The sequence below is a fragment of the Zosterops lateralis genome, assembly GCF_965231275.1.
Source record: "Zosterops lateralis genome assembly, chromosome: 29".
Lineage (NCBI taxonomy): Eukaryota > Metazoa > Chordata > Aves > Passeriformes > Zosteropidae > Zosterops > Zosterops lateralis.
Window position 1 is genome coordinate 4,752,886 of NC_139789.1, and position 24,528 is coordinate 4,777,413.

A 24,528-nucleotide genomic window follows, 5' to 3' on the forward strand; every position below is an offset into this window, starting at 1 on the left:
TTTCAAGACCTGCTGCAAAGCAAAGCCAGCAGGAGTCTGAGGAGGACGCGTTTATTTTTGATAAATGGAAAAAAAAAAAAAAAAAAGCACTTTAAGGAGAGTATCTTTGTTCTGGAATGTTGGATAATGAACACTTGGAATGCTGGATAATAAATTCTGGGTTTCTCCTTGGTCGTGCGTGTGTTGTCTCCACTCTTCTGAAGTTTTTCTGTGCAGATGTGGAAGGGAGGGAGGAGCTCCAGGGCTGAGCTCAGGGGGCTCAGGGAGCCCTGGGCTGGATTGGGAATTTTCTTGGAAATGCCAAAGGATGGAGGCACCTTGTCCTCAAGAACCTCCCCCTCCTCAGCCCTGCCCTGCTGGAACAACAAACATCTTTCATTTTTCCATGAGATCGTCTCCCTTTTATTCCATAAGATTCTCTCCCTTTTATTCCATAAGATTCTCTCCCTTTTATTCCAAGGGATTCTCTCCCTTTTATTCCAAGGGATTCTCTCCTTTTTTTCCAAGGGATTCTCTCCTTTTATTCCAAGGGATTCTCTCCCTTTTTTTCCACGGGATTCTCTCCCTTTTTTGCATGGGATTTTCTCCCTTTTTTCTATGGGATTCTCTCGCTTTTATTCCAAGAGATTCTCTCCCTTTCTTCCATGGGATTCTCTCCATTTTTCCACAGGATTCTCTCCCTTTTTTTAATGGGATTCTCTCCCTTTTATTCCATGAGATTCTCCCCCTTTTTAAATGGGATTCTCCCCCTTTTTTTAATGGGATTCTCTCCCTTTTTTAATGGGATCCTCTCCCTTTTATTCCATGAGATTCTCTCTCTTTTTTCTATGGGATTTTTTCCCTTCTTTCCATGAGATTCTCCCTTTTTTTCCCAGGCTTCTCTCCCTTTCTTTCCACACTCTCCCCATCCCACCCCTCCATCCCCCCGAAGAAAAGAACCAGCGGATTTTTACCCCTTCAGGCCTTTATTTTGATAAAATTGGTCAAGCCCACATAAGGCAACGCACACACGGCTCCGCCCGCCCCCCGCCCGCCCCAGGAAAAAATAAATAACACAAACCAAGAGAGAGAGAGAGAGGACTCCATGTAGTGTTTGGCTTTGCAGTATAGAAATTCCACACAATGATTCTCTTGTGTTGTTGTTGTTGTTGTTGTCGTTATTTTTGTTTTGTTTTGTTTCGTTGGTTTCATTTTTTTTTTTTTTTTTTTTTCTCTTTTCCCTGTTTAAAAAGGTAAAAATGATTTTTATAATACACAGTCAGAATGTCGTGGTGCCCGCATAGAAAACCGACATGCAATCCATGCCTACACTGCGCCGTATAAATAAGATGCAACTCAAAATACAAAGAACAGGAACACTACAAAGTTTTTTTTTTTAATTCTAAGAGGGGAAGGGTTTTTTTTTTTTTTAGGGTGTTTTTTTTTTTTTTTTTTCTTTTTTTTTTTTTTCCTGGTTGTTTTGTAAAAAGGACAGAGACACGTAACAAAGGCTACCTGCGCTTTCACATTGCCATCACAGTGACGGGGGGGCCGTTGCTCCGAGGAATAAACGCGCTGGTTTATGGGGGGTTTCTTCCCCCCCAAAAAAATAAAAATAAACAGCCAAAGTGGGGGATCTGCAGGGAGAGGAGGGGCCTTCCTGCTGCCTTCCTGTCCAGAGGGGGTTTCCAGGGTCTTTCCTTAAGGGAACAGCTCAAGCCTTAATTGTTGTTTGGAAAGAAATCAGAGTTTTTAGGACGGAGGGAAATTTAGGTAAACTGGTTTTAGATAAACTTTTGGAATTGTGGAATTGAGGTTGGGAAAGAGCCACTGGAAAAGAATCACTGAATTAAGGTTGGAAAAAAATACCTGAATCAAGTGTGGAAAAGAATCACCAAATCAGGGTTGGGAAAAGAACGACCGAATCGAGGCAGGAGAAATAAAAACCAAATTAAGGTTGGAAAATAATTCTGGAATCAAGACTGGAAAGGAACCACCGAATCAAAGTTGGCAAAACCTCCAGGACCATCAAACCCCAACCTCCCTCTGAGCTGAAGGTTCACTCTGAGCTCTGTTAAAAAACAAAACCACCAAACAAACCCAGGAACCGACGATTCCCTTCCTTGGAAAGGTTTTCTTTCCCCTCTTGGAAATAAAAATAAAAATCAGCCCGGGGTGGGGGGCACAGGGGGGGCTGGCAAAGCGCTCCCTGCCATGCAGAAGCTGGTCTGGCATGCCCAGAGGGGGGAAAAAAATCTATGTACAGGGACAGGAGCCTCCCCACGCCCCCCACAGCACCCAGGGGCTGGGCTGGGCTGGCTGCTGGAGGGGAAAAATAAAATAAAAAATAAAATAAAAAATAAAATGTCACAGTTTTTTGGATGCACCGAGGGTTTATTCCTGTTCTTCCCCATTGTATTGGCAAATGCAACAGTCTAGCTTGGGAATTGGGGAGGGGGTTAGTTCTTTATGGAGATAAAAAAAACACAAAGGGAGGGTGGGACAGTCACCCCTGGAGACACCAGACAGCTTCACCACCACGGGAATCATCAAACTCAGCAAGAACAGCAATTAACAATATTTTCTCCTCAATTTTTTTTTTTTTTTCCTTTTTGGGCTAAGTGATGGTTTTCCCTTTCTGCTCCCACACACTGAGACGAGCACAGGGTTGTCACATTTATGTGAAATAAAAACAGATTTTTCTGTTCTGGGAACACTTGGGATCCAACTCCCAACGCTTTTTCTCTGGGTTTTGCTTCCACACCAGCCTGATGCCACAAAAACTGGCATTTTAAGGAGTGAGAAGGGGGGGAATCCTCTCTGGGGCAGCTCCCAGATGAAAGGTTCCCCTGAGGGAAGGGAAAAGCAGGAGCTGCTGGAATTCCTGGATCTCAAAGGGGATGAGAAGCAGCTTTTCCCTGCCCACAACTCAAGCCTCTCCTGTCACACTCAGCATTTCCATGGGACATCCCAGCTCTTTCCCTTTCCTAAGGGATTAAACCTGGATTTTCTCTCAGCTGGAGGGTTTTTAACTGTGCCAGTTGCATCCAAGGTGTGTCAGTTTGAAATTAAGGCCATTTTCAAGGTCTACGTACAAGTCTAAGAAACAAAGAGCTCTTATTTACACAGGGAGTTAAAAAGTTGGGGAAGGAGCTGGAGCTGGGGCTGCAGGGAGGAGGAATCTCAGCTCCTGCTCAGATCCTTCACTCTGGAGTGACTCTGGTGTTTAAATTTCACAGACGGGGGTTGCCACATGCACAGGAGTCATTCCAACATGGGATTCCCACACGGAGCTACGGGAGCGTTTCAGGGACCTCCAGCAAAGGGCTCTGAGCCACCTGCACCCAAATTCCTCCTGTTTTCTCCTGTTTGAGCTGCCTTTTATCTCCTCCTTATACTGAAAAAGCACAAGGGATCTGAAACAAGCAGAGCAGCCACCAGGAGGGATCCTGTTCTATGAGGTTCAAGCCTTACCCAAAATAAAAAATCCCAAAACATTCCCAAGAGATGCAGGGAAAACTCTGGAGGGAAAAAAAAAAATCAAAAGACACAGGGAAGCCAATAAAAAAAAAATAATCCACATTTTTAGTGCAAATGGTCAACAAATGGCACAGAAGGTGAGGGGATGTCCCAGGGCCGGGGAGATCCTGATCCTGATTGTGATCCTGATCCTGATTGTGATCCTGATCCTGATTGTGATCCTGATTCTGATTGTGATTCTGATCCTGATTCTGATTGTGATTCTGATCCTGATCCTGGATCCTGATTCTGATCCTGATCCTGATTCTGATCCTGATCCTGATTCTGATCCTGATTCTGATCCTGATCTTGATCCTGATTCTGATCCTGATCCTGATTCTGATTCCGATCCTGATCCTGATCCTGATTCTGATCCTGATCCTGGTCCTGGATCCTGATTCTGATCCTGATTCTGATCCTGATCCTGATCCTGATTCTGATCCTGATCCTGATTCTGATCCTGATCCTGGTCCTGGATCCTGATTCTGATCCTGATTCTGATCCTGATCCTGATTCTGATCCTGATCCTGATCCTGATTCTGATCCTGATCCTGATCCTGGTCCTGATCCTGATCCTGATCCTGGATCCTGATCCTGATCCTGATCCTGGATCCTGATCCTGATTCTGATCCTGATCCTGATCCTGGATCCTGATCCTGATTCTGAACCTGATTCTGATTCTGATCCTGATCCTGGTCCTGATCCTGATTCTGATCCTGATCCTGGTCCTGATTCTGATTCTGATCCTGATCCTGATCTTGATCCTGATTCTGATCCTGATTCTGATCCTGATTCTGATCCTGATCCTGGTCCTGATCCTGATTCTGATCCTGATCCTGATCCTGATTCTGATTCTGATCCTGATCCTGGATCCTGATCCTGATCCTGATTCTGAACCTGATTCTGATTCTGATCCTGATCCTGGTCCTGATCCTGATCCTGATCCTGATCCTGATCCTGATCCTGATTCTGATCCTGATTCTGATCCTGGTCCTGATCCTGATCCTGATCCTGATCCTGGTCCTGATCCTGATCCTGATCCTGATCCTGATCCTGATTCTGATCCTGGTCCTGCTCCTGATCCCAATCCTGATCCTGCTCAGCAGAGGAGGCAGGAAGCTCAGCCCGGCAGCCCAGGGATTTCTGGAAGCACACAGAAACTTGGTATAACTCATTAGGGGAACTCAGGAGAGCAATGAGAATTCGTTAATTGCAGGGGGGGACTCATTAATTGCGGGGGAACTCGTTAAGAGCAGCCCAGAGATGTTCCCATTTGGGATTGGGAGTGTCAAGGTTGGGATTTCCTTGGAAGGGACGAGGCTGGAGGGGAAAAAAGCAAATCCAGGTGGTGCAGGAGGGGTGGGAAGGGGTGAACAAAGCCCAAATGGGAACTGGGATGGGATTTTAGGGGATGGATGGAATATCCAGCCCAGGCTGGTGGGGGCTCCCCCTCCAGGACCAGCTCACCCTCGTTTACATTATTAATTAATTCATAATCCTGTTAATTCCTGATTAATCCCTGCCCTGTGCCCGGTGCTGGGAGATCCCAGCAGATCCCAGTGGGATGAGGATGTTCCAGCAGTGCCCTTTAAATTCCTTCATTCATTCCCACAAATCCCGAAATCACCATCGACCCCCAATTCCCAACATGAGGGATCTGGATGGGATTTATTTTTTTATTTTAATTTGGAGCAAAGAATATTCACAAGGACCACCAGAAATAATCAATTCTTTGTTTAATTAAACAGAATTTTGGAGGATTCAATCCTGGTCATTGTGGAGCAAGAGATTTATTTTTTATTTTTTTTTTTCCCCCGGGTGAATGAAGGAATTTTTAAGTTCCAACCACCCTGTTTTGCCTGTTCCAAAGGAAAATATCTAAACTTGCCTTAGGCTTCCTTATTCCTGCTTAACATCTGTTTAAAATTCCAGTTAGTTTAAAAATACCTACATATATAATATATATATATATAATATATATTTCTGGAATAAAACCACAAAAAAAAAAGAAAAAAAAAAGTACTGTACAAATATTATGTAGAGTGCTTCCATTGGCTGTATGTAGTTGAGCTACTTTCCTAATATCCAAATATTTAAATTAAAAAAAAAAAAAAAAGAAATGACAACAACAACGACCAAAAAAAAAAAAATCATAAATAAGTAACAGAATAAGTAATGAATAAGAATAAAAAAATTAAAAAATTATGATTCTACGAGCCTGGCATTGCTATGGAAATGCCTTTCCTGTTGCCCAGGAATCTCTCACAAAGTAAAAATTAGGATTATGCAGGTTAGTCTCTATTTTTATTTTTTTTTTAGCTGCTTTAAGATGTTCTGATCCTCTGTCTAATCAAGTAATGAATTATAGAACTTTCATGTGTGCTCAGAAATGCTCTCTATATATGTAGCCATATATAGAAATAGATATATATTACATATATATTTAAAAAAAATAAAAAATAAAAATAAAGCCCATAAAAAGCTTGGGGAAAAAAAAATAGTGTTTAAAGTGGATTTTTTGGGATTGCTGGGGCAGGAGGGAGGGACAAGAGGTTGGGGACACACCTGGGGGCAAACACAGCACCTGGAGGGGTGACAAGTGTCACAGAGCAGAGTCACAATCCCAGGGAAGGAGGATTGGGCTCCCAAATCCAGGAGAGAGGAGGGGGCTCAGCCCCTCGAACCCAGGATTTGGTGTTTGCCCTTCCTCAGCTGCCCAAAAAGCCCTTCTCTAGTGCAAAGACAACACAGACAAACATCCTGCTGGAGCTTTTTTGGGGAAGGGAAAAAAGGGGAACACTGGAGAGGAAAAAGCCGATGAAAAACTGTCAGGGGGGGGAGAAAAAAAATAAAAATAAAAATAAAACCAGATAACTCCTTTACAGCTGGACGGGCAATGAGCAGCTCAGGGGGTGACATCACTGAGCAGCCCCAGGATTTGGTGTTGGCCCTTCCTCAGCTGCCCCAAAAGCCCTTCTCTAGTGCAAAGACAACACAGACAAACATCCTGCGGGAGCTTTTTGGGGAGGGGAAAAAAGAGGAAAAAGCCGATGAAAAACTGTCGGGGGGGGGAGAAAAAAAATAAAAATAAAAATAAAACCAGATAACTCCTTTACAGCTGGACGGGCAATGAGCAGCTCAGGGGGTGACATCACTGAGCAGCCCCAGGATTTTTTGCCAGCACCTCCTGCCCTTCCTCAGCTGCCCCAAAAGCCCTTCTCTAGTGCAAAGACAACACGGACAAACATCCTCCCGGAGCTTTTTGGACGGGAAAAGAATGGAAAAGGGGTTTGGTTGGGGACGGAAGGGAAAAAAGGGGAAAAAAGCCAATGAAAAACCATGACAGGAGGAGGGAAGAATACAAAAAATAATAAAACCAGACAACTCCTTTACAGCTGGAAGGGCAATGAGCGGCTCAGGGGGTGACATCACTGAGCAGCCCCAGGATTTGGTGTTGGCCCTTCCTCAGCTGCCCAAAAAGCCCTTCTCTAGTGCAAAGACAACACAGACAAACATCCTGCCGGAGCTTTTTGGGGGGGAAAAGAACGGAAAAAGGAGGGAAGGGAAAAAAGGGGAAAAAAGCCAATGAAAAACTGTGAAAAGAGGGGAAGAAGAATAAAAAAATAATAAAACCAGACAACTCCTTTACAGCTGGACGGGCAACGAGCGGCTCAGGGGGTGACATCGCTGAGGACGGGGAGGGCTCGGCAGCGCGGCAAAGCTCAGAACAACAAGCTGTGGTTTGTTTTTACTCATTGTACAGGGGGAGAGGGAGGGGAGAGAAAAGACAACGGAGCAGCTGCTCCCTTCCAGGATGGATCCTCCAAAGGCGGGATGGATCCTCCAGGACGGGATGGACCCTCTGGGATGGACCCTCGGGGGGCTGGAGGGAGGTGCTGGCGGGTCACAGGCGGTCCATGCGGAACGTGTCCTCTGTGGCGGGGTCGGTGAGGACCATGTCGGGGTCGTTGAGCATGTGAAGTCCATCCAAGGTCAAAGGGTCAATTTTGAGTTCGTCCAGAGGGAACTGGGAATCCGTGTCGAAGCTGACGTCCCCCACGCCCGCCAAGGAGCTGGTCAGTTCTTTTGATAAGCTGGGGGGGGATTCTCCTGTCACTGCAGGGGAGGGAACACACAAGGAGGGGGGTCAAATGTAGGAAAGAGCTCCCCAAAACTCTGGAAATATTTATGGAGCTCTGAGATGAGGAATATCCACCCTCCTGCAGATTTCGGATTTGTCAAGGCACCTCCAAACCATCAAACATCCACCCAAAATTCAGGTCTGGTGTAACTTGAGTCTTTTCTCTCCCTCAGGTTTAGGAGGAATATCCCTCAGGTTTAGGTGGATGAGGAATATCCACCCTCCTGCAGATTTCAGATTCCTCAAGGCACCTCCAAACCATCAAACACAACCCAAAATTCAGGTCTGGTGTAACTCGAGTCTTTTCTCTCCCTCAGGTTTAGGAGGAATAATCTCAGTTCCCATCAGCAATCCCTGGCTGCAGCCACAGTATCCCTTGGCCAGGGATTGTTTCCAAAACCCCACTGTGACCAGACTGGCCACCATATGTGACACTCCAACCCTCTGCTGGCCAGCTTGGGTTGAGTTTGGCTCCCACAGCTTTTCCTCACTGTAGCAGAGGATCCAGGGAATTCAGGATAAATCCATAGGAAAATTGGTGCTGGGACCACAGGTGAGCAATGGGATACACACCTGGGCTGGCCAGGTGGAACAAACCCCTCAAGAGCAACAATTCCCAAGAGAAACCCCAAGGCTGGGATTATGGAATATCCTGCAAGATCATGGATCCAGATCCTGCAGAGACATCCCCAAAATCCCACCCTGTTGCAGAGTGTTGTCCAAACTCCCCTGGAGCTGTGGCAGGGTTGGTTGGGGTCAGGACCATTCCCTGAGGGGCCTGGGCAGAGCTCTCTGAGGGGCAGAACCTTTCCCTGATCTCCATCCCAAATCCCTGGCCCAGCTCCAGCCATTCCCTGGCTCCTGTCCCTGCTCCCAGAGCAGAGACCTGAGCTGCAGAACCCAGAGAGTGCCCTCAGCCTCCTCTGCAGTGCCCCCAGCTGCTCCCCAGCCCCTTCCCATCTCTGTATTCCAATTTGGGACACTCCAAGAGCTTCAGCTGCAGAACCCAGAGAGTGCCCTCAGCCTCCTCTGCAGTGCCCCCAGCTGCTCCCCAGCCCCTTCCCACCCCTGTTTTCCTAACTTTGGACACTCCAACACCTTCAGATGCAGAATCCATGGAATCCCCTCAGCCTCCTCAGCTCTTTTTCCACCCCTTTATCTCAATTTGGGACACTCCAACACCTTCAGCTGCAGAACCCACAGAGTGCCCTCAGCTGCTCCTGTTTCCAGCCCTGTTATCCCAACTTTGGACACTACAACACCTTCAGAGGCAGAACCCATGGAGTCCTCTCAGCTGCTCCTCAGCCCTTTCCCCACCCCTTTATCCCAGTTTGGACACTCCAACACCTTCAGAGGCAGAACCTGAGTCCTCTCAGCCTCCTCAGCCCTTTTCCCAACTTTGGACACTCCAACAGTTTCAGATACAGAACGTGAGTCCTCTCAGCTGCTCTTGAGCCCTTTTCCCACCCTTTATCCCAGTTTGGACACTCTAACAGTTTCAGATGCAGAACCTGAGTTGCCTCAGCTGCTCCTCAGCCCTTCTCCCACCTGTTATCCCAACTTTGGACACTCCAGCACCTTCAGATGCAGAACCTGAGTCCTCTCAGCCCTTTTCCCAACTTTGGACACTCCAACAGTTTCAGATGCAGAACCCACCAAGCCCCCTCAGCCCTTTTCCCACCCCTTTTCCCCCAATTTTGAACACTTCACCACCCCAGGAGGACCCACAGCCTGACCCCTGCCCTGCTCGACCCCCAGGTGTGTCCCCAGGGCAGGACCAGGACCGACCTGTCAGGATGATGTTGGTCTGTCCCTAGGACTGACACTGACCTGTCAGGATGATGCTGGGGATAACAGGACTGACCTGTCAGGATGATGTTGGGGATGTTCCCGTGGCTGGAGTAGTTGAGCTGCTGCGAGTCCTGCAGGCTGCCGTGGCTGCCCGTCAGTCCCATCATGGCAGCCTGGGAGTAGTTGAGGGTGGAGCAGGGGCTGTACAGGCTGTTGGAGCTGATGGCGTTCTCGATCATGTTGAACTGCTCCAGCTGCAGAACAAGAGGAAAATTAATTAATTCCCCCCAAAAAAATCTCCTGGGAAGGCACAGAGGGGATATGAGGACACAGCTCCAGGACAGGACGAGAGACAGGCAAACAAATTCATCTTTTTTTTGCTCAAAAAGGGGCTCAGAGCCCTGAGGTGCCCAATTGGGGAGAGGGAGGCACAAATTAAACTGGGGAGAAAGGAAAGAAAAGGGAGGGTTGAAAGGAAAATAAAGGGGATTCAGGCTCTGCCCGTCAGAATTTCCCTCCAGGACACACCCCAGGTTTAATTATTCTGTAATTTAATTATTCTATAATTTATTCTGTAATTTAATTAATCCATGTTCTGGTTGGCCAAGGCAAGGGAGGTTCTGACTATTCTCAAATAAAACCAGCCATGGATTATTCCCAAATTTCTGAGTCAATCTTGTCATCAACTACAAGGGAATCCTTCCCAATTGCAACTCTAGTCAGAAATGTAGAGCTTGAATAATTTAACTAATTAATTAATTAATTATTAAATTAATCGATTTAATATTTAATTATTTTAATTTTTTAATTATTTTATTTTTTAATTCTTCTAATTTTATTTTAATTTTTTATTTAATTATTTTAATTTTTCAATGTATTTCCATAATGTTTAATTTCAAAAAATCACCTTCAATTTTGTCAGAATTATTTTCGTTTTTCCTCTCCAAAAACTTATTTTTTCCTTTTTTTTTCGAGCTGATTTTTACCACTTTAACCTTTTCTTTTCCCACTTATTTCCTCTCTTTAAAACTGCCTGACATTATCTGAATTTTTAAAAAAAGCTTCATTTATTATTATTATTTTAAAATTCATAATTAAAACTAATTAACTAAATAAATAAGTTAATAAATAACTCAATAAATGGGATTGTCATGATCCAGAGGGATTATTTAATTATTTAATTACTTAATTAATTTTTAAATTAATCTCCCATTTTTTTTTTGGCAGAACACCTGAGTGGGATGGGGAAGACAAAGAGTGAGAGAGGAGAAGAGGGAGGGAACAAAACCAAACAAGAAACTGCTGAATAAAAACACAAACAAAAAAATAAAAAAAAAAAAAAAGAAAGAAAGAAAGAAAAAAAACTCTACATCGGACAAAACGGGACAGAAAAAAAAAAAAAAAAAAAATTAATCAATCAATGAATTAATTGGGATTAATTTGAGGCGGGAGGGGCCGGGGCGGCCCGAGATGAATTTGCTCACCTGGTGGGAGAGGGCATTAGCCTGCCTAGCTGTCATCTGCTGCTCATAATAGGAGTCCCCAAATACACTGCCCAGCATGGAAGAATGCTGAAAACAAAACAGAGGCTTTATGGTGCAAACCCCACACTCCTCACACTCCTCCTCCTCCTCCTCCCCAGGGAATTCCGGAGAAATCCGGGAATTCCAGAGAAATTCCGGAGACCCAGGAATTCCGGAGCGATCTGGGAATTCCACAGAGACCCGAGAATTCCAGAGAAATCTGGGAATTCCAGAGAGATCCGGGAATTCCAGAGAGATACAGGAATTCCACAGAGACCCGGGAATTCCAGAGAAATCTGGGAATTCCAGAGAAATTCTGGAGAGACCAAGGAATTCCAGAGAGATCTGGGAATTCCAGAGAAATCTGGGAATTCTGGAGAGGTCCAGGAATTCCACAGAGATCCAGGAATTCCAGAAAGACCCGGGAATTCCTGAGAAATTCTGGAGAGACCCAGGAAGTCCAGAGAGACCTGGGAATCCCAGAGAAATCTGGGAATTCTGGAGAAACCCAGGAATTCCTGAGAGATTTGGGAATTCTGGAGAGACTCAGGAATTCTGGAGAAATCCAGGAATTCCAGTGAGATCTGGGAATTCTGGAGAGATTCAGGAAGTCTAGAGAGACCCAGGAATTCTGGAGAAATCCAGGAATTCCGGAGAGACCTGGAAATTCTGGAGAGACTCAGGAAGTCCAGAGAGACCTGGGAATTCCGGAGAGACTCGGGAATTCTGGAGAAATCCGGGAACTCTGGAGAGACCCAGGAATGCCAGAGAGACCCAGGAATGCCAGCGGGATCTGGGAATTCCAGAGAGACTCGGGAATTCCGGAGAGACCTGGGAATTCCAGAAAAATCTGGGAGTTCTAGAGAGACCCGGGAATTCCGGAGAGACCTGGGAATTCCAGAAAAATCTGGGAGTTCTAGAGAGACCCGGGAATTCCGGAGAGACCTGGGAATTCCAGAAAAATCTGGGAGTTCTAGAGAGACCCGGGAATTCCACAGAGACCTGGGAATTCCAGAAAAAAATGGGAATTCTGGAGAAATCAGCACAGAGCCCTCACGAGTCCTCTGGGGATCCCACAGGGAGTCCCACAGGCCCCAAAATATCCCAAAGGATCCCAAAGGATCCCCAGGGAGAAGGAGGGAATCCCACAGGGAATCCCACGGGGCCCAGGGGATCCCACAGGATCCCACAAAGAGCAGAAGGAAATCCCTCTGGACCATGAAGATCCCATAAAATCCCCAGGGAACAGCTGGGAATGTCCCCAGTCCCCAGAGCTGACACCACAAAACCCCACAGGATTCCCCCAGAGCACAGACGAGACAGAAAATTGGGATTTACAGACACAGAAACATGGGGAGGGACAACACAACTGCAATTTCTGCTTTTTGGGGGGGATTTTGGGTGCAAGGAACCCCAAATTGAGGCAGGAGAGGCTGTTCTGGCTCTGGATCTGCAGCCTCAAAGGGTAAAATTCCTGATTTAAAGTCATTCCATGGGAGCTGCAGAGAAGGAAAAGTCAGGGGGAAAAATTCCCAGTGAAGAATTCCAGGAGAAATTCCTCAGCCTTGCTAAATCACTGTCCAGTCCCTCAGTTAATTCTCCATCATTTTATCAATTATTCTGAAGGTGACCAAGACCAGATCCTTAGTCTGGGATAAAATCCTGCCTGAGCAGATCCTGAGTTTGGGATAAAATCCTGCCACTTTTCCGATTTATCACCTGGACATCAACACTCTGAGGGCTGCTGGATCCTGGGAAAAAGGGATCAAACACCAGGAGGGATCAAACACCACAAAAGCCACTGATAAGATGCTGATAAGAGAAAAGCAAAGCACCACTTAAAGCAATTTAAAGAAAAATTGTGGGGTTTTTTTACTAAGCTAAATCCAGTCCAACCTATGGTTTTAACCACTTCCAAGGAAAATCTGAATTTTGGGATGGCACAGACTTGACAGGAAGCAAAAGCAGCACTAAAATCTAATTTGAGAGCTCCAAAGAGGATCAAGGTATTTTGTCCCTTTAACTCCTGTGGTTTCACTCCACAGAATGGGAATGAAAAGACAATTCCCAAAATGAGAACAATCCCTAAAAATTTTTGTGTTTCACCAAGTGCTGTCCCATCCCAAAAAAATTCTGGGGAAATAATGAACAGGAAAGAAGAATGTGCAAGTCCAGGTCAGAGTCTCCTACCCAAACCCAGCCTGGATTTGTTCCTCCTGTGGAGTGTGCTGCTTCCAACAGCTTTAAACATAAAAAATCCCAAAGGAAACCCAAAATTCCCACTGGAAATGTCATTCCTTCAGAGCCTTAGAATAATTTATCAACAACACAGTGTGCAAACACCATCCCCAGAACCACTGGAGAGTCACCAGAGCATCTTCTGGGGGTTCGGGGAGTGAGGAAAAAAAAAAATCCAAAGCACAAATCCTTGCCTGGGGTGATCCATCTAAAAATACCTACCAGGTTTGTCCAGGTCAGAGGCACTAGAGCAGGAATGGTTTGTGTCTGAGTGGAAAGGGGGTGAGAGGAGGGGAGCAGAGGGGTGGAAATCATGCAAACACAGAGCTGGGGATGCAGGCACAGCTCTCCCAGCCCTGCAGGGAACTGGGAGCACTGGTGGGACACACACACAAAGCTGGGAAATGGGAGCAGAAGGTTTTTGGGAGAGGTGGGAGTGTGGAGAACAATCTGTGGTGGATGTGGGACACAAATCAAAGCTTTGGGGTTTGTGGTTTAAGGGAATGTGAGGATTAAAGGCCAAATAAATTTAGGGGAGGAAGAGGAGCACAGGGAGACACCTGTGCCTGGTCACTGCATCCCCATCAGCAGGGCCAGGCTGCTCCACAATGGAATATTCTGCCTTCACTATGGGCACAATAAAGGATTCTGCTGCACAACCAACCCAAATTTCCCCTCCAAACTCGTTTTTCTTCTCTCCACATTTCATGTTTTGTGACCATCACCAGCTTTTGGGTCATTCCTGGAGGCACCAAACCCACCTCGGTTTTGATTTAGCAAAACTAAGGAATTCTGTGGGTATTTAAGAGGCCCAAACGAAAGAAAACAGAATTAATAAATCCTCTGCCTTCCACTCAGAGTTGTGGTGTCCCTGTCAAACAGAGGAAAAAGGCAAAAACCTGAGCAAGTTTCTACAAGATGAAACCAGCAGGAAAAATCACAGCCCAGTGTGTGCTCTGGTCCTTGGGACTCACCACTGGGGACAAAACCAAGCCAGAGTGATTGAGAAATCAAAGGGGGAAATAAAAAATCAACATAAACCCCAAATCTGGACGTGCAGTCCAGTGAGAACTGAGAGTTTGCAGCATGCTCTGTGCTGGTTTTTTGGAGGAAAAATCAACATAAACCCCAAATCTGGACGTGCAGTCCAGTGAGAACTGAGAATTTGCAGCATGCTCTGCTCTAGGGGGACAGGGCTGGTTTTTTGGAGGAAAATAAATCAACATAAACCCCAAATTTGGGGTTTTGCAGTCCAGTGAGAACTGAGAGTTTTCAGCTCAGGGGGACAGGGCTGGTTTTTTGGAGGAAAAATCAATATAAACCCCAAATTTGGACATGCTGTCCAGTGAGAACTCAGAGTTTGCAGCATGCTCTGTGCTGTTTTTTTGGAGGAAAAATCAACCTAAACCCCAAATCTGGACATGCAGTCCAGTGAGAACTGAGTTTGCAGCTCAGGGGGACCGGGCTGGTTTTTTGGAGGAAAAATCAATATAAACCCCAAATCTGGACATGCAGTCCAGTGAGAACTGAGAGTTTTCAGCTCAGGGGGACAGGGCTGGTTTTTTGGAGGCACACAGAGCACAGCAGAACTCAGAGGAACAGGCAGAAAAGAGAGAGGTTAAGCAGCAATTAAAGGCAGGGTTAAGGAAAAGCAGAAATACAATTCCTGTCACTCGGATCCAGGGCTGAGCTCACCATCACCTGGCTAAGGAAGGAGACCTGGAGATTCTGAACCATGGAAGGGGCAGCATTTATTTAGAAAAGATCCTCCTTAAAGCCTTCAGTATTCAGTGATGAAACAGAAAATGGATTTTCAGACTCTCGTGATGCTCTGGAAGGATTCCCTGCACTTCTTTTCTCCAGGTGGGGATTTTCCAGAGCAGCCAGCTGGGGCTCTTCCAGCATCATCAAACACTGAAAATTCACTTTCTTACAAAATTCACTTTCTTACAAAATTCACTTTCTTACAAAATTCACTTTCTTACATTTTGGGCCACCCTCAATTTTTTTTTTTTTTTCCTGGTTTTGAATTTCTTGCTGCTGGCAGGTAAAAAAATCCCCCTTCAGAGGATTCACACACTCTCCCAAGTTGTGATTTCCACCCAGGATATGGGGATGTGTCAGGAGATACAGGCAGAGGCAAGGAAAAGCAGCTGGCGTGCAAAGGAGTGTGTGGAGAATCCATTCCCTGCCAGCCACAAGCTGCTCATTTTAACAGCATTTTCCTCCAGTGTTTTCTCTCTCTGGGTGTGTTCTCATAGAAAAAAAAAAAGGTCCTGATCTAAATCAGTTTGGGATTTTTAGTGTAAATGTTTTAATATTGAGTGTCACAGGAGTTTTTCTGCTGCAGGAAGCACTGAAATCTCATATAAAAAAAGGTCCTGATCTCAATCAATTTGGGATATTTAGTGCAGTTTGGGATATTTAGTGTAAATATTTCAATATTGAGTGCCTCAGTTTTCCTGCTGCAGGAGGCACTGAAATCTCATACAAAAAAAGGTCTTGATCTAAATCAGTTTGGGATTTTTCGTGTAAATATTTTAATATTGAGTGTCACAGGAGTTTTCCTGCTGCAGGAGGCACTGAAATCTCATATAAAAAAAAGGTCTTGATGTAAATCAATTTGGGATATTTAGTTCAAATATTTCAATACTGAGTGCCTCAGTTTTCCTGCTTCAGGAGACACTGAAATCTCATATAAAAAAAGTCCTGATCTCAATCAATTTGGGATATTTAGTGTAAATATTTCAATACTGAGTGCCTCAGGAGCTTTCCTGCTGCAGGAGGCACTGAAATCTCATACAAAAAAGGGTCCTGATCTCAATCAATTTGGGATATTTAGTGCAGTTTGGGATATTTAGTGTAAATATTTCAATATTGAGTGTCACAGGAGTTTTCCTGCTGCAGGAGGCACTGAAATTTTATATAAAAAAAGGTCTTGATCTAAATATTGGCGATATTTAGTTCAAATATTTCAATACTGAGTGCCACAGGAGTTTTCCTGCTGCAGGAGGCACTGAAATCCCCATTTCCTTGCCCTCCCAGCCTCACCCCCATCAGCTCCCCCGGGATCCTGGCGACTGGAAGGAGGTTCTGCCCCCCCAGAAAACAAACAGCACCCCAGTGTCCAACCATCAGCCTCGATGCTGTGACTCTCTGCTCACTCAAAACAAAAAAAAAACAATAAAAAAAAAGACAATTCAGCAGCTCCTGAACCCCTTTGGGGAAGCGAGTGGGGATGGAGATGGGTCAGTGACAAATGAGAGGCACACACAGATTAGTCACCAAAACTATGGGGAAAGGCAAGTGATGGGACAAATCCAGCTCAAAAAAAAAAAATTAAAAAAAAAATAAAATAAAAAAAACCACACACGAGAAAGAAAGAAAGCAAGAAAGAAGCAAGGCCTAGTTGGAAGCACAGAGTCCCTTACTTGAGGGGAGCTGCCAGGAGAGAAGCCTTGATTGGAGACAGGAGAGGTGGGAGACTGGTTGGCTGGGGAGCCAGCATTACTGCGGTACTGCTGGAGGGAGGCCTACAGAACAACACAGAGTTAAACATCGTGCCTTCCACGGGCAAAAATACAAACTGCTGCACTGCTGGAGATGAGTGAAAACATCCTCTTCGGGTTTTCTCCCTGAAATTGGGATTTGGGATAGCCCCAGGCAAAGCTTTCTGTCTGTTCGCGGTTAAACTTGGTTCAAAATGTATTAAAATAAAATCAGGTCAGCCAAGGATTTAGGGGCAAAGAAGTCTTGGAAGGTGGGAATAATTCAAAAAGAATGTCATTTCCACATGTGTGTTCAGTGGGGTCCTGCTGTGCCTCCAGGTGTGTTATCAGCACAGTGCAGGTGAGAACACCTGGAGGATAAAAACCTGAATTCCAAACCTGTCCCCAAATTCCTTCAGGGAATTCACACTGTGTTCTGCAGCCTTGCAGCTGGGGTTTTTAGACTCTTTTCAGGGGTTTTGAGAAGTTATTTTCAAAGATTTAATTTTTTTTTTCCCTATAATAAAGAAGCCTGATTCAGAACAAATTAATAGTATTAATGGTATTTAAATAATGCTGCACTAATTAACATAAAGAATAGCCCAGTTCTTATTTTACTTCCATTAGAAATTAAGGGATGATTGAGGAGAACCTGCAATCCAGTGAATTTAATCAGATTTGCAGTGTGGGAGAACTCTGCACTACCCATTTTTGACCCCAAATTCTGTAAATCTTGAGAAAATTTCCCTTTTTTGCTCTGCATTGCCACTTAAAACCTGTCAGCAGCCACCCAAACTACAAATAAACTCCAATTCTGCTTTACAAAACCTGTGTAGAAGTTGACAGCTCCAAAGGCCTTTTGATAAAGTGCCTTTAAATCTGTTTATTTAGGAATTACTTGAGTTGCTTTAGAAGATAAGCACAGCAGCCTAAAAGTTCAGGTCATAAAGAGGTTTAGGATGAGGAAAAGCAACACAGAAAGCAAAGGATGAGATCAGAATTGTCTGTACTGGTGCTACATGAGGATTAGAATCAAAACAGGGACACGTTTTGAGTGGGGTGGGATCTTTTCCACTGCTGGATTGTCCTTTCCCTCTTCCCTTTCCCATCCTGGAAGGGAAGCAGTTGCTCTCAAGGAGCACCAAACTGTTAAAAAATTAAAAAATTGATTTGTGGAGGTAGCCACAAAAATCCCATTTTGGAATACAGGCTCTGAAAATTCCTCAAAATAAAAGAGGTTCTAAAGTAGTGAAACTTGCAGAAAATACCTGGTTCTCGACAACTTTTGGAAAATAAATTTTTCAGATTTTTTTTAATTGGAAAATGGTTGTTGTAAGCTGGATTCTCCCTCAAGGCTCTGGGAGTTCCCCTAATCTGTATCATGATGTGTTGGGGGTACATTAAACACCCTGAAAAAATCTCCCAATAAATGCTGACAGATTTAAGCTGGGTCTAATCAAACCTTGGGACAAAATTGAATAAAATTTTTTTTCCTCTAGAAAACATCGAAAGGTACATTCAACCCAAAACTACGGAAAAGTTTACTTCATAAAATCCTCATCGTAAAATCCTCATCAATAAAATCCTCATTATAAAATCCTCATCATAAAATCCTCACCATAAAATCCTCATCAATAAAATCCTCATTATAAAATCCTTATCATAAAATCCTCATCATAAAATCCTCATCATAAAATCCTCATCAGTTTGGGGTTGATTTCCCAGCCTATTCTGCCACACCCCCAGCTTTTTCCCCAAGTCAAATCCCTTCCCAAACTCACCGAGTTGATGTCAATCCCCATGGAGGGCTGGCTCTGGCTCCCTGGAGGTGACTGGGGGATGGTGGAAGGTACCGTGACAGACAGAGGAGGGAGTTGGGGGCCCCTCTGCAGCCCCGAGCTCTGCAGCAGAGGAGGGGTCTGGGGCAGGGAACTGGCCACTGCTGGCTGCTGCTGCTGCTGGGAGCTGGTCTGGGTGAAAAAGGGGTAAGGGGGGAGCTGCTGCTCCAGGGACAATGCATCCATAGCCACGGCCTGGAAAAGGAAAGAGGAGGATCAGGGATTTCTTCTTGGCGCCAAAAAAAAAAAAAAATTGAGTCGGGGTTGGTTTGTGTTGGAAAAAATGGCAACAAATGGTTTAGAGAGGAAAGAAGGTGCTCTGAGGTGTTTCTGCACCTGGTAGAGGTGGAATAGATGAGGTTTAAGGTTTCCTCCAACCCAAGCTATTCTGTATAAACCAATATTTTAAAATACTTCTTAATACTTTAAAAGCCCAGTTGAATCTCAAGGTTAGAAATCATCAACCTGGGCAGTCACAGAGCCACAACATAATCAATTAAAAAAGTTAATTGAGCTTCTCTCACAAATTAAGAGAAATGGTTTTCCAATTTCACAGCTCACTTCGGGACAACACAAAAAAAAAAGTGGTCTAAGAGATGGTTTTGATCGCAGTTGTAGAAAAGAGGAAGTAAAGTCTGTCCCCTCTACAAACCTCTCCTGTTTTAAAGCTCTGAATTAAGGAACACCTTTAAAGGAGGAAATCACAGAACAAGAGATGAAGTTCATGGAGTCATGGAATGGTTTGGGTTGGAAAGGACCTTAAAGCTCATCTTGTCCCACGGGTAGGGACACTTTTTACTATCCCAGGCTGCTCCAACCCAGCCTTGGACACCTCCAGGGACGGGGCAGCCACAACTGCTCTGGGAATTCCATCCCATTCCCTCCCCACCAGGAATTCCTTCCCAATATCCCCGTGGCTCTTTGAAGCAAACCTCCAACCAATGAAAATACTATCAGAAAACTTTGAATTCCCCTTTTGGATTCCTACCTGAGTGATGGGGGAGAGCGGGGACAGCGTGGGGGACATTTGCTGGGACTGAGGTCGCCGCGAGTCCGCGCCCAAGGACAGGGGGCTGACGCTGGGCTGGCGGTGCTGGGACGGGGCCGGCGTCGTCGTCATTCCTGCTGAGAGCAACAAAACACCCTCAGCAGGGGCACAGCAAAGCTTTGGGGGAGGTTTTGTACCCAAAATAATTCTATAAATTGGGGAAAAAAAAGAGGGGCTGGAGGGGAAGGGGAAGGGGAGGAAAAGGGAAAAGGGAAAAGGGAAAAGGGAAAAGGGAAAGGGAAAAGGGAAAAGGGAAGGGAAGGGAAGGGAAGGGAAGGGAAGGGAAGGGAAGGGAAGGGAAGGGAAGGGAAGGGAAGGGAAGGGAAGGGAAGGGAAGGGAAGGGAAGGGAAGGGAAGGGAAGGGAAGGGAAGGGAAGGGAAGGGAAGGGAAGGGAAGGGAAGGGAAGGGAAGGGAAGGGAAGGGAAGGGAAGGGAAGGGAAGGGAAGGGAAGGGAAGGGAAGGGAAGGAAAGGAAAGGAAAGGAAAGGAAAGGAAAGGAAAGGAAAGGAAAGGAAAGGAAAGGAAAGGAAAGGAAAGGAAAGGAAAGGAAAGGAAAGGAAAGGAAAGGAAAGGAAAGGAAAGGAAAGGAAAGGAAAGGAAAGGAAAGGAAAGGAAAGGAAAGGAAAGGAAAGGAAAGGAAAGGAAAGGAAAGGAAAGGAAAGGAAAGGAAAGGAAAGGAAAGGAAAGGAAAGGAAAGGAAAGGAAAGGAAAGGAAAGGAAAGGAAGCAGCTACTCTCAAGGAGAACCAAATGTTAAAAATTTCATCCCCAATCGAGTGCAGAGCACTGGAATTGGTTTGTTCTCATTCCTAAATGTTTGAAAAGCAGCAAATGCTGAGTGGGGAATGGATGAAGTGTGGGGTCACCTCCAGAGAGAAGCTGGAATAAAATCAGGTGGTAAATCTTTAATTTGTTCTCTCTTTGACAGATCAGAAAACATTTTCAAAGCCATTTCAGCCTCACCATTTTGGGTTCATTATCATTTACTTTGCTAATTATGGGAAAAAAAAAAAAATCCGTGGCTTAAATCCCAATTTCTAAACTCATCTCTGAAACTTTGGAGACCAAAAAATCTCTTCCAGGGATGCTGAAAGTGCTGCCCCACTCCATCCTCAAATTTTCAAATCCTTTCAATGGTTAAATCCTTTTCTTGACTCCCAAACTCAGAGAGGCCGGAGCGGACAACACCGAACACGCCTCGGCCGATCGGGCGAGAGCTCGTTGGGTGATTTGTAATTAATTTTTTGAGGTTGAAGAGCATCAGGGTGAGAGGAAGAACCCTGTGGGTTGTCCTGGCTCGAGCCCAGGCACGGTTGGTCAGGTTGGAGGCCAGGATGAGGAATTGGAAGGGGCAGAGCAGCCTCAGCAGTTCCAGGCACCGCGGGCACCGGGGAAAAGCAGGTTCTGCTCTGTTTGTCTGGGCTCACACTCTGGGAGTGAGATAACAGATCCTGGGAGCTTATCAGAGGGCACTTGAGGTATTGTAAAAGCAAACACCTCTTTAATGGGAAAAGCAGAAGCCAAACTGGTTATGCAGGAAGAGCCCCATTTTTAATGGCACGGCAGGGCAGGAAATGGCCACCACACTCCCAAGAGCCACGACCCAGCAGGGAACGAAAATAAACAACCCAAATATTATCATTTTGTTCAGATCAAGCCAAAAAAAAAAAATCTGAGAGTAGTTTAGAAACCTCCTCCTCTTTTTCTGCCTCACCCCAGAGGAACTGAGCAACCTTGGGAAGGGATTTGAGGCCAAAGGGAGCGTGAGCTGTTGCAGAGAGCAGCAGCCACAGGAGCTCCCGGGCACTTGGCAAAGGCTCAGGGCTGGCCAGGCAGGCTGCCAGCGAGCCAGGAAGGCCAGGCTGCCAAGGAAAGGGGGCTCAGGCCAGGCAGGTGCCCAGGCAAGGTGTCCAGCCCAGAACTGGCTCCCTGACACGCTGCAGGTATCAAAGTCCTGGCACCTGTGACAGGTGTTGCCTTGCCCGGATCCCCTCGCGGTGCTCTGGGGCACAGCCCGGGGCTCTGGGATGTTCCTGAGCAGGGCACGGGGCTCTGCAGCCCTCACTGAGGGCTTGGCAGCAAGGAAAAGTTGGGAAAATTAAAATTGGAAACGTTTTGAGTGGAGTGGGAACTCAAATTCCACGGCTCCAAGAGCTCCAGGGCTCAAACTCCCTCAAATTATTATTATTATTATTATTATTATTATTATTATTATTATTATTATTATATTAATGTATATATAAATAATATATTAATAATTATATAATAATAATTATAATAATAATAATAATAATAACAGTAATAAGAATAAATTTTAATTTTTTTTTAAAAGTAGGTATGACCATCAAGAACACAAGATAAAAATCCTATAACTAACTATAAATTCCCCTTTTTTTTGTAGGTCTAACCCAATAAAACATCAAAGCCTCATCACCCTGGCTGGCAGTGCTGATGCCCAGGTGGGTCAGGTTGGCCGCCAGGTTCCCGGTGCTGCTGGAGCTGCTCAGGGCGGGGAACGGGGACTCCTCGGGGTCCAGGGGCGTGGGCAGGGGGGACGGGAAGTGGATGTTGGTCAGGTCGGGCAGGGAGCCGCCCGTGTTGTGTGTGCCGGGGATCAGCCCCGTAGTGTTCTCCTGCTCCGCCGACGGGAAGATGCTGAATTGGAAAGGAAAAAATCAAAATTAATTTGATGTTTCACGCTGGATGGAGCTTTTTGAAATTTTGTTAATGAGAAAATTTCATGAAGAGTGTTTTTTGGATTTTTTTAGAATTTTATTTAATGAGGAATTCTGTAAAAAAGATATTTTCGAGCTTTTAAAATGCTTTTAATAAAAATATTCTGTAAAGATTTTTTTTTTGTTATATATAAAAAAAATATTTAACAAGGAATTCCATAAAGAAGATGTTTTTGAGCTTTTTAAAATGTATTTAACAAGGAATTCCATAAAGGATATTTTTTGATTTTTTAAAATTTGTTTAACAAGGAACTCCATAAAGAAGATATTTTTGAGCTCTTTAAATTTATTTAACACGGAATTCTATAAAGGATATTTTTTGATTTTTTTAAAAAAAAATATTTAACAAGGAATTCCGTAAAGAAGATTTTTTTCAGCCTGGATGGAGCTTATTGAAGTTTGGTTGATGAGAAAATTTTATGAAGAGTGTTTTTTGGATTTTTTTTAATTTTATTTAACAAGGAATTGCGTAAAGAACTTTTTTTTGAGCTTTTTAAAATGCCTTTAACAGGGAATTCCATAAAGACTTTTTTTTTTATTTTTTTAAAAAATTATTTAACAAGGAACTCCATAAAGAAGATAATTTTGAGCTTTAAAAAATGTATTTAACAAGGAATTCCATAAAGATTTTTTTTATTATTTTTTAAAAATGTATTTAACATGGAAATCCCTAAAGAAGATGTTTTTGAGCTTTTTAAAATGCTTTTAACAAGGAATTCCATAAAGATTTTTTGAGTCTTTAAAAATGCTTTTAACAAGAAAACTTCATTCAGAAGATCTTTTTGAGCTTTTAAAATGCTTTTAACAAGAAAATTTCATAAAGAAGATACTTTTGAGCTTTTAAAAATGTATTTAACAAGGAAATCCATACAAAATAAATTTTTGAGCTTTCAAAAACGTTTTTCATGAGAAAATTTCATTCAGAAAATACTGTTGAGCTTTTTGAAAACTCTTTTTAACAAGAAATTCCATAAAGAAAATGTGTTTTTTTAATTTCTGACTCTCTAGGTTTTATACACCCAGAACCTTCCCAGAAAATTCCAAAGCAACAGGATGTTCAAGGATATTAAATCCACAATTTTATTTTTTTTTTTTCATAAAGATCTCAGTGCTCTTAAAAATAAAATAAAATAAAATAAAATTGCAGAGAACTTACTTGATTCCTGGAACTTCACAGGATTTAGGTCTCGATGACCCAGCCTGGAATAAAAGGGAGAGAGATTGAAAGGCAAAGGGTATTGCCTTGGAGATATTTCAATTATTGATTTTAATTTCATCATTTCTGTGTAAGATCTGGGTGCTCTGTGAAGATATTTATCTTTTTTTTTTTTTTTTATTTGGCACAAGAAATCTTCAATTTCAAGAGTTTTTCCTCATTCACACACACATAAAATCCTTTCTGATCTAATGGTTAATATTTGGTTTTAAATACAACTTTTAATCTCCAATCTCCTCAATAATTTATTAATATTGACAGTAATTATTTTATTATCTAAATATGTTCAGAAAATAAGATTTTTATGTTTTGAAAGGTGCAATTCCCACCTTTTTAGTGTCCCAGCCTTGCTTGGAGAGGGTTTTATCAGCATCAGAGGTGGTTTCCTCCATTCCAGGGACAGTCAGCAATAAAACTGGGAAAATAAAATAAAAAATGAGATTAAAAGGAATAATTAATAATTAATAATATTCAGCTTCTCACTGAGAAAACCTTACAGAGTTTAAATTATCAAGGAGTGTGAAACAGTTGGATCTTGTTGTTTAAAAAACCAAAAGATTCCTGAAACCAGATTGAAATTGTATTTAATTAATTATTAAATCAGTGAGACTTAAAAAAAAATCACTCAAATAATAAAATAATACTTAAAACATTCTGGCTTCCAATTTATCCTGCCTAGATGTCCATGGGAGATTTATTTCACATTTATTTTCCCAAATTTTGCAATTTGCACAAGTGATGAAGAGCCTGAACATCCCAAGGGTTTCCAGGAGGAAAATTCCAGTGGGGAAAATCCAATCCCTCCTCCCACAAAGCTGGAATTTCATTCTCCACATCCCAAAGATGTTTCTTTGTTGATTAAGGTGGTAAAAATACCAAATAAACAAACAAAAAAATCCCAGCCAGAGAGAGATGAATCAATAAAATCATCTCACGCTGATGAGTGTAAATCCAGATTTATGGAATTCTGGTTTGGATGAACATTTTTCGAGGATTTTCAGCTCCAGCAGCAA

The 24,528-nt window shown here is 43.8% G+C and overlaps 1 protein-coding gene across 2 annotated transcripts in view; it reads right to left on the bottom strand.

Annotated features, from left to right (window-relative positions):
* Nucleotides 1–4,625: 4,625 nt before the first annotated feature.
* The window catches only part of CRTC1 (CREB regulated transcription coactivator 1), a 55,452-nt gene continuing 35,549 nt past the window's right edge, over nt 4,626–24,528 (bottom strand). For both annotated transcript variants that reach the window (XM_083879978.1, XM_083879977.1), the window contains 9 exons: nt 23,845–23,930; nt 23,456–23,499; nt 21,999–22,219; nt 19,506–19,639; nt 18,461–18,712; nt 16,623–16,724; nt 10,915–11,001; nt 9,504–9,684; nt 4,626–7,614 (listed from right to left, as the gene is read on the bottom strand). In XM_083879978.1, coding sequence (XP_083736104.1) covers nt 7,403–7,614; nt 9,504–9,684; nt 10,915–11,001; nt 16,623–16,724; nt 18,461–18,712; nt 19,506–19,639; nt 21,999–22,219; nt 23,456–23,499; nt 23,845–23,930 — 1,319 coding nt within the window. In that variant the 3' untranslated portion in view covers nt 4,626–7,402. The remainder of the gene's footprint in view (nt 7,615–9,503; nt 9,685–10,914; nt 11,002–16,622; nt 16,725–18,460; nt 18,713–19,505; nt 19,640–21,998; nt 22,220–23,455; nt 23,500–23,844; nt 23,931–24,528) is intronic.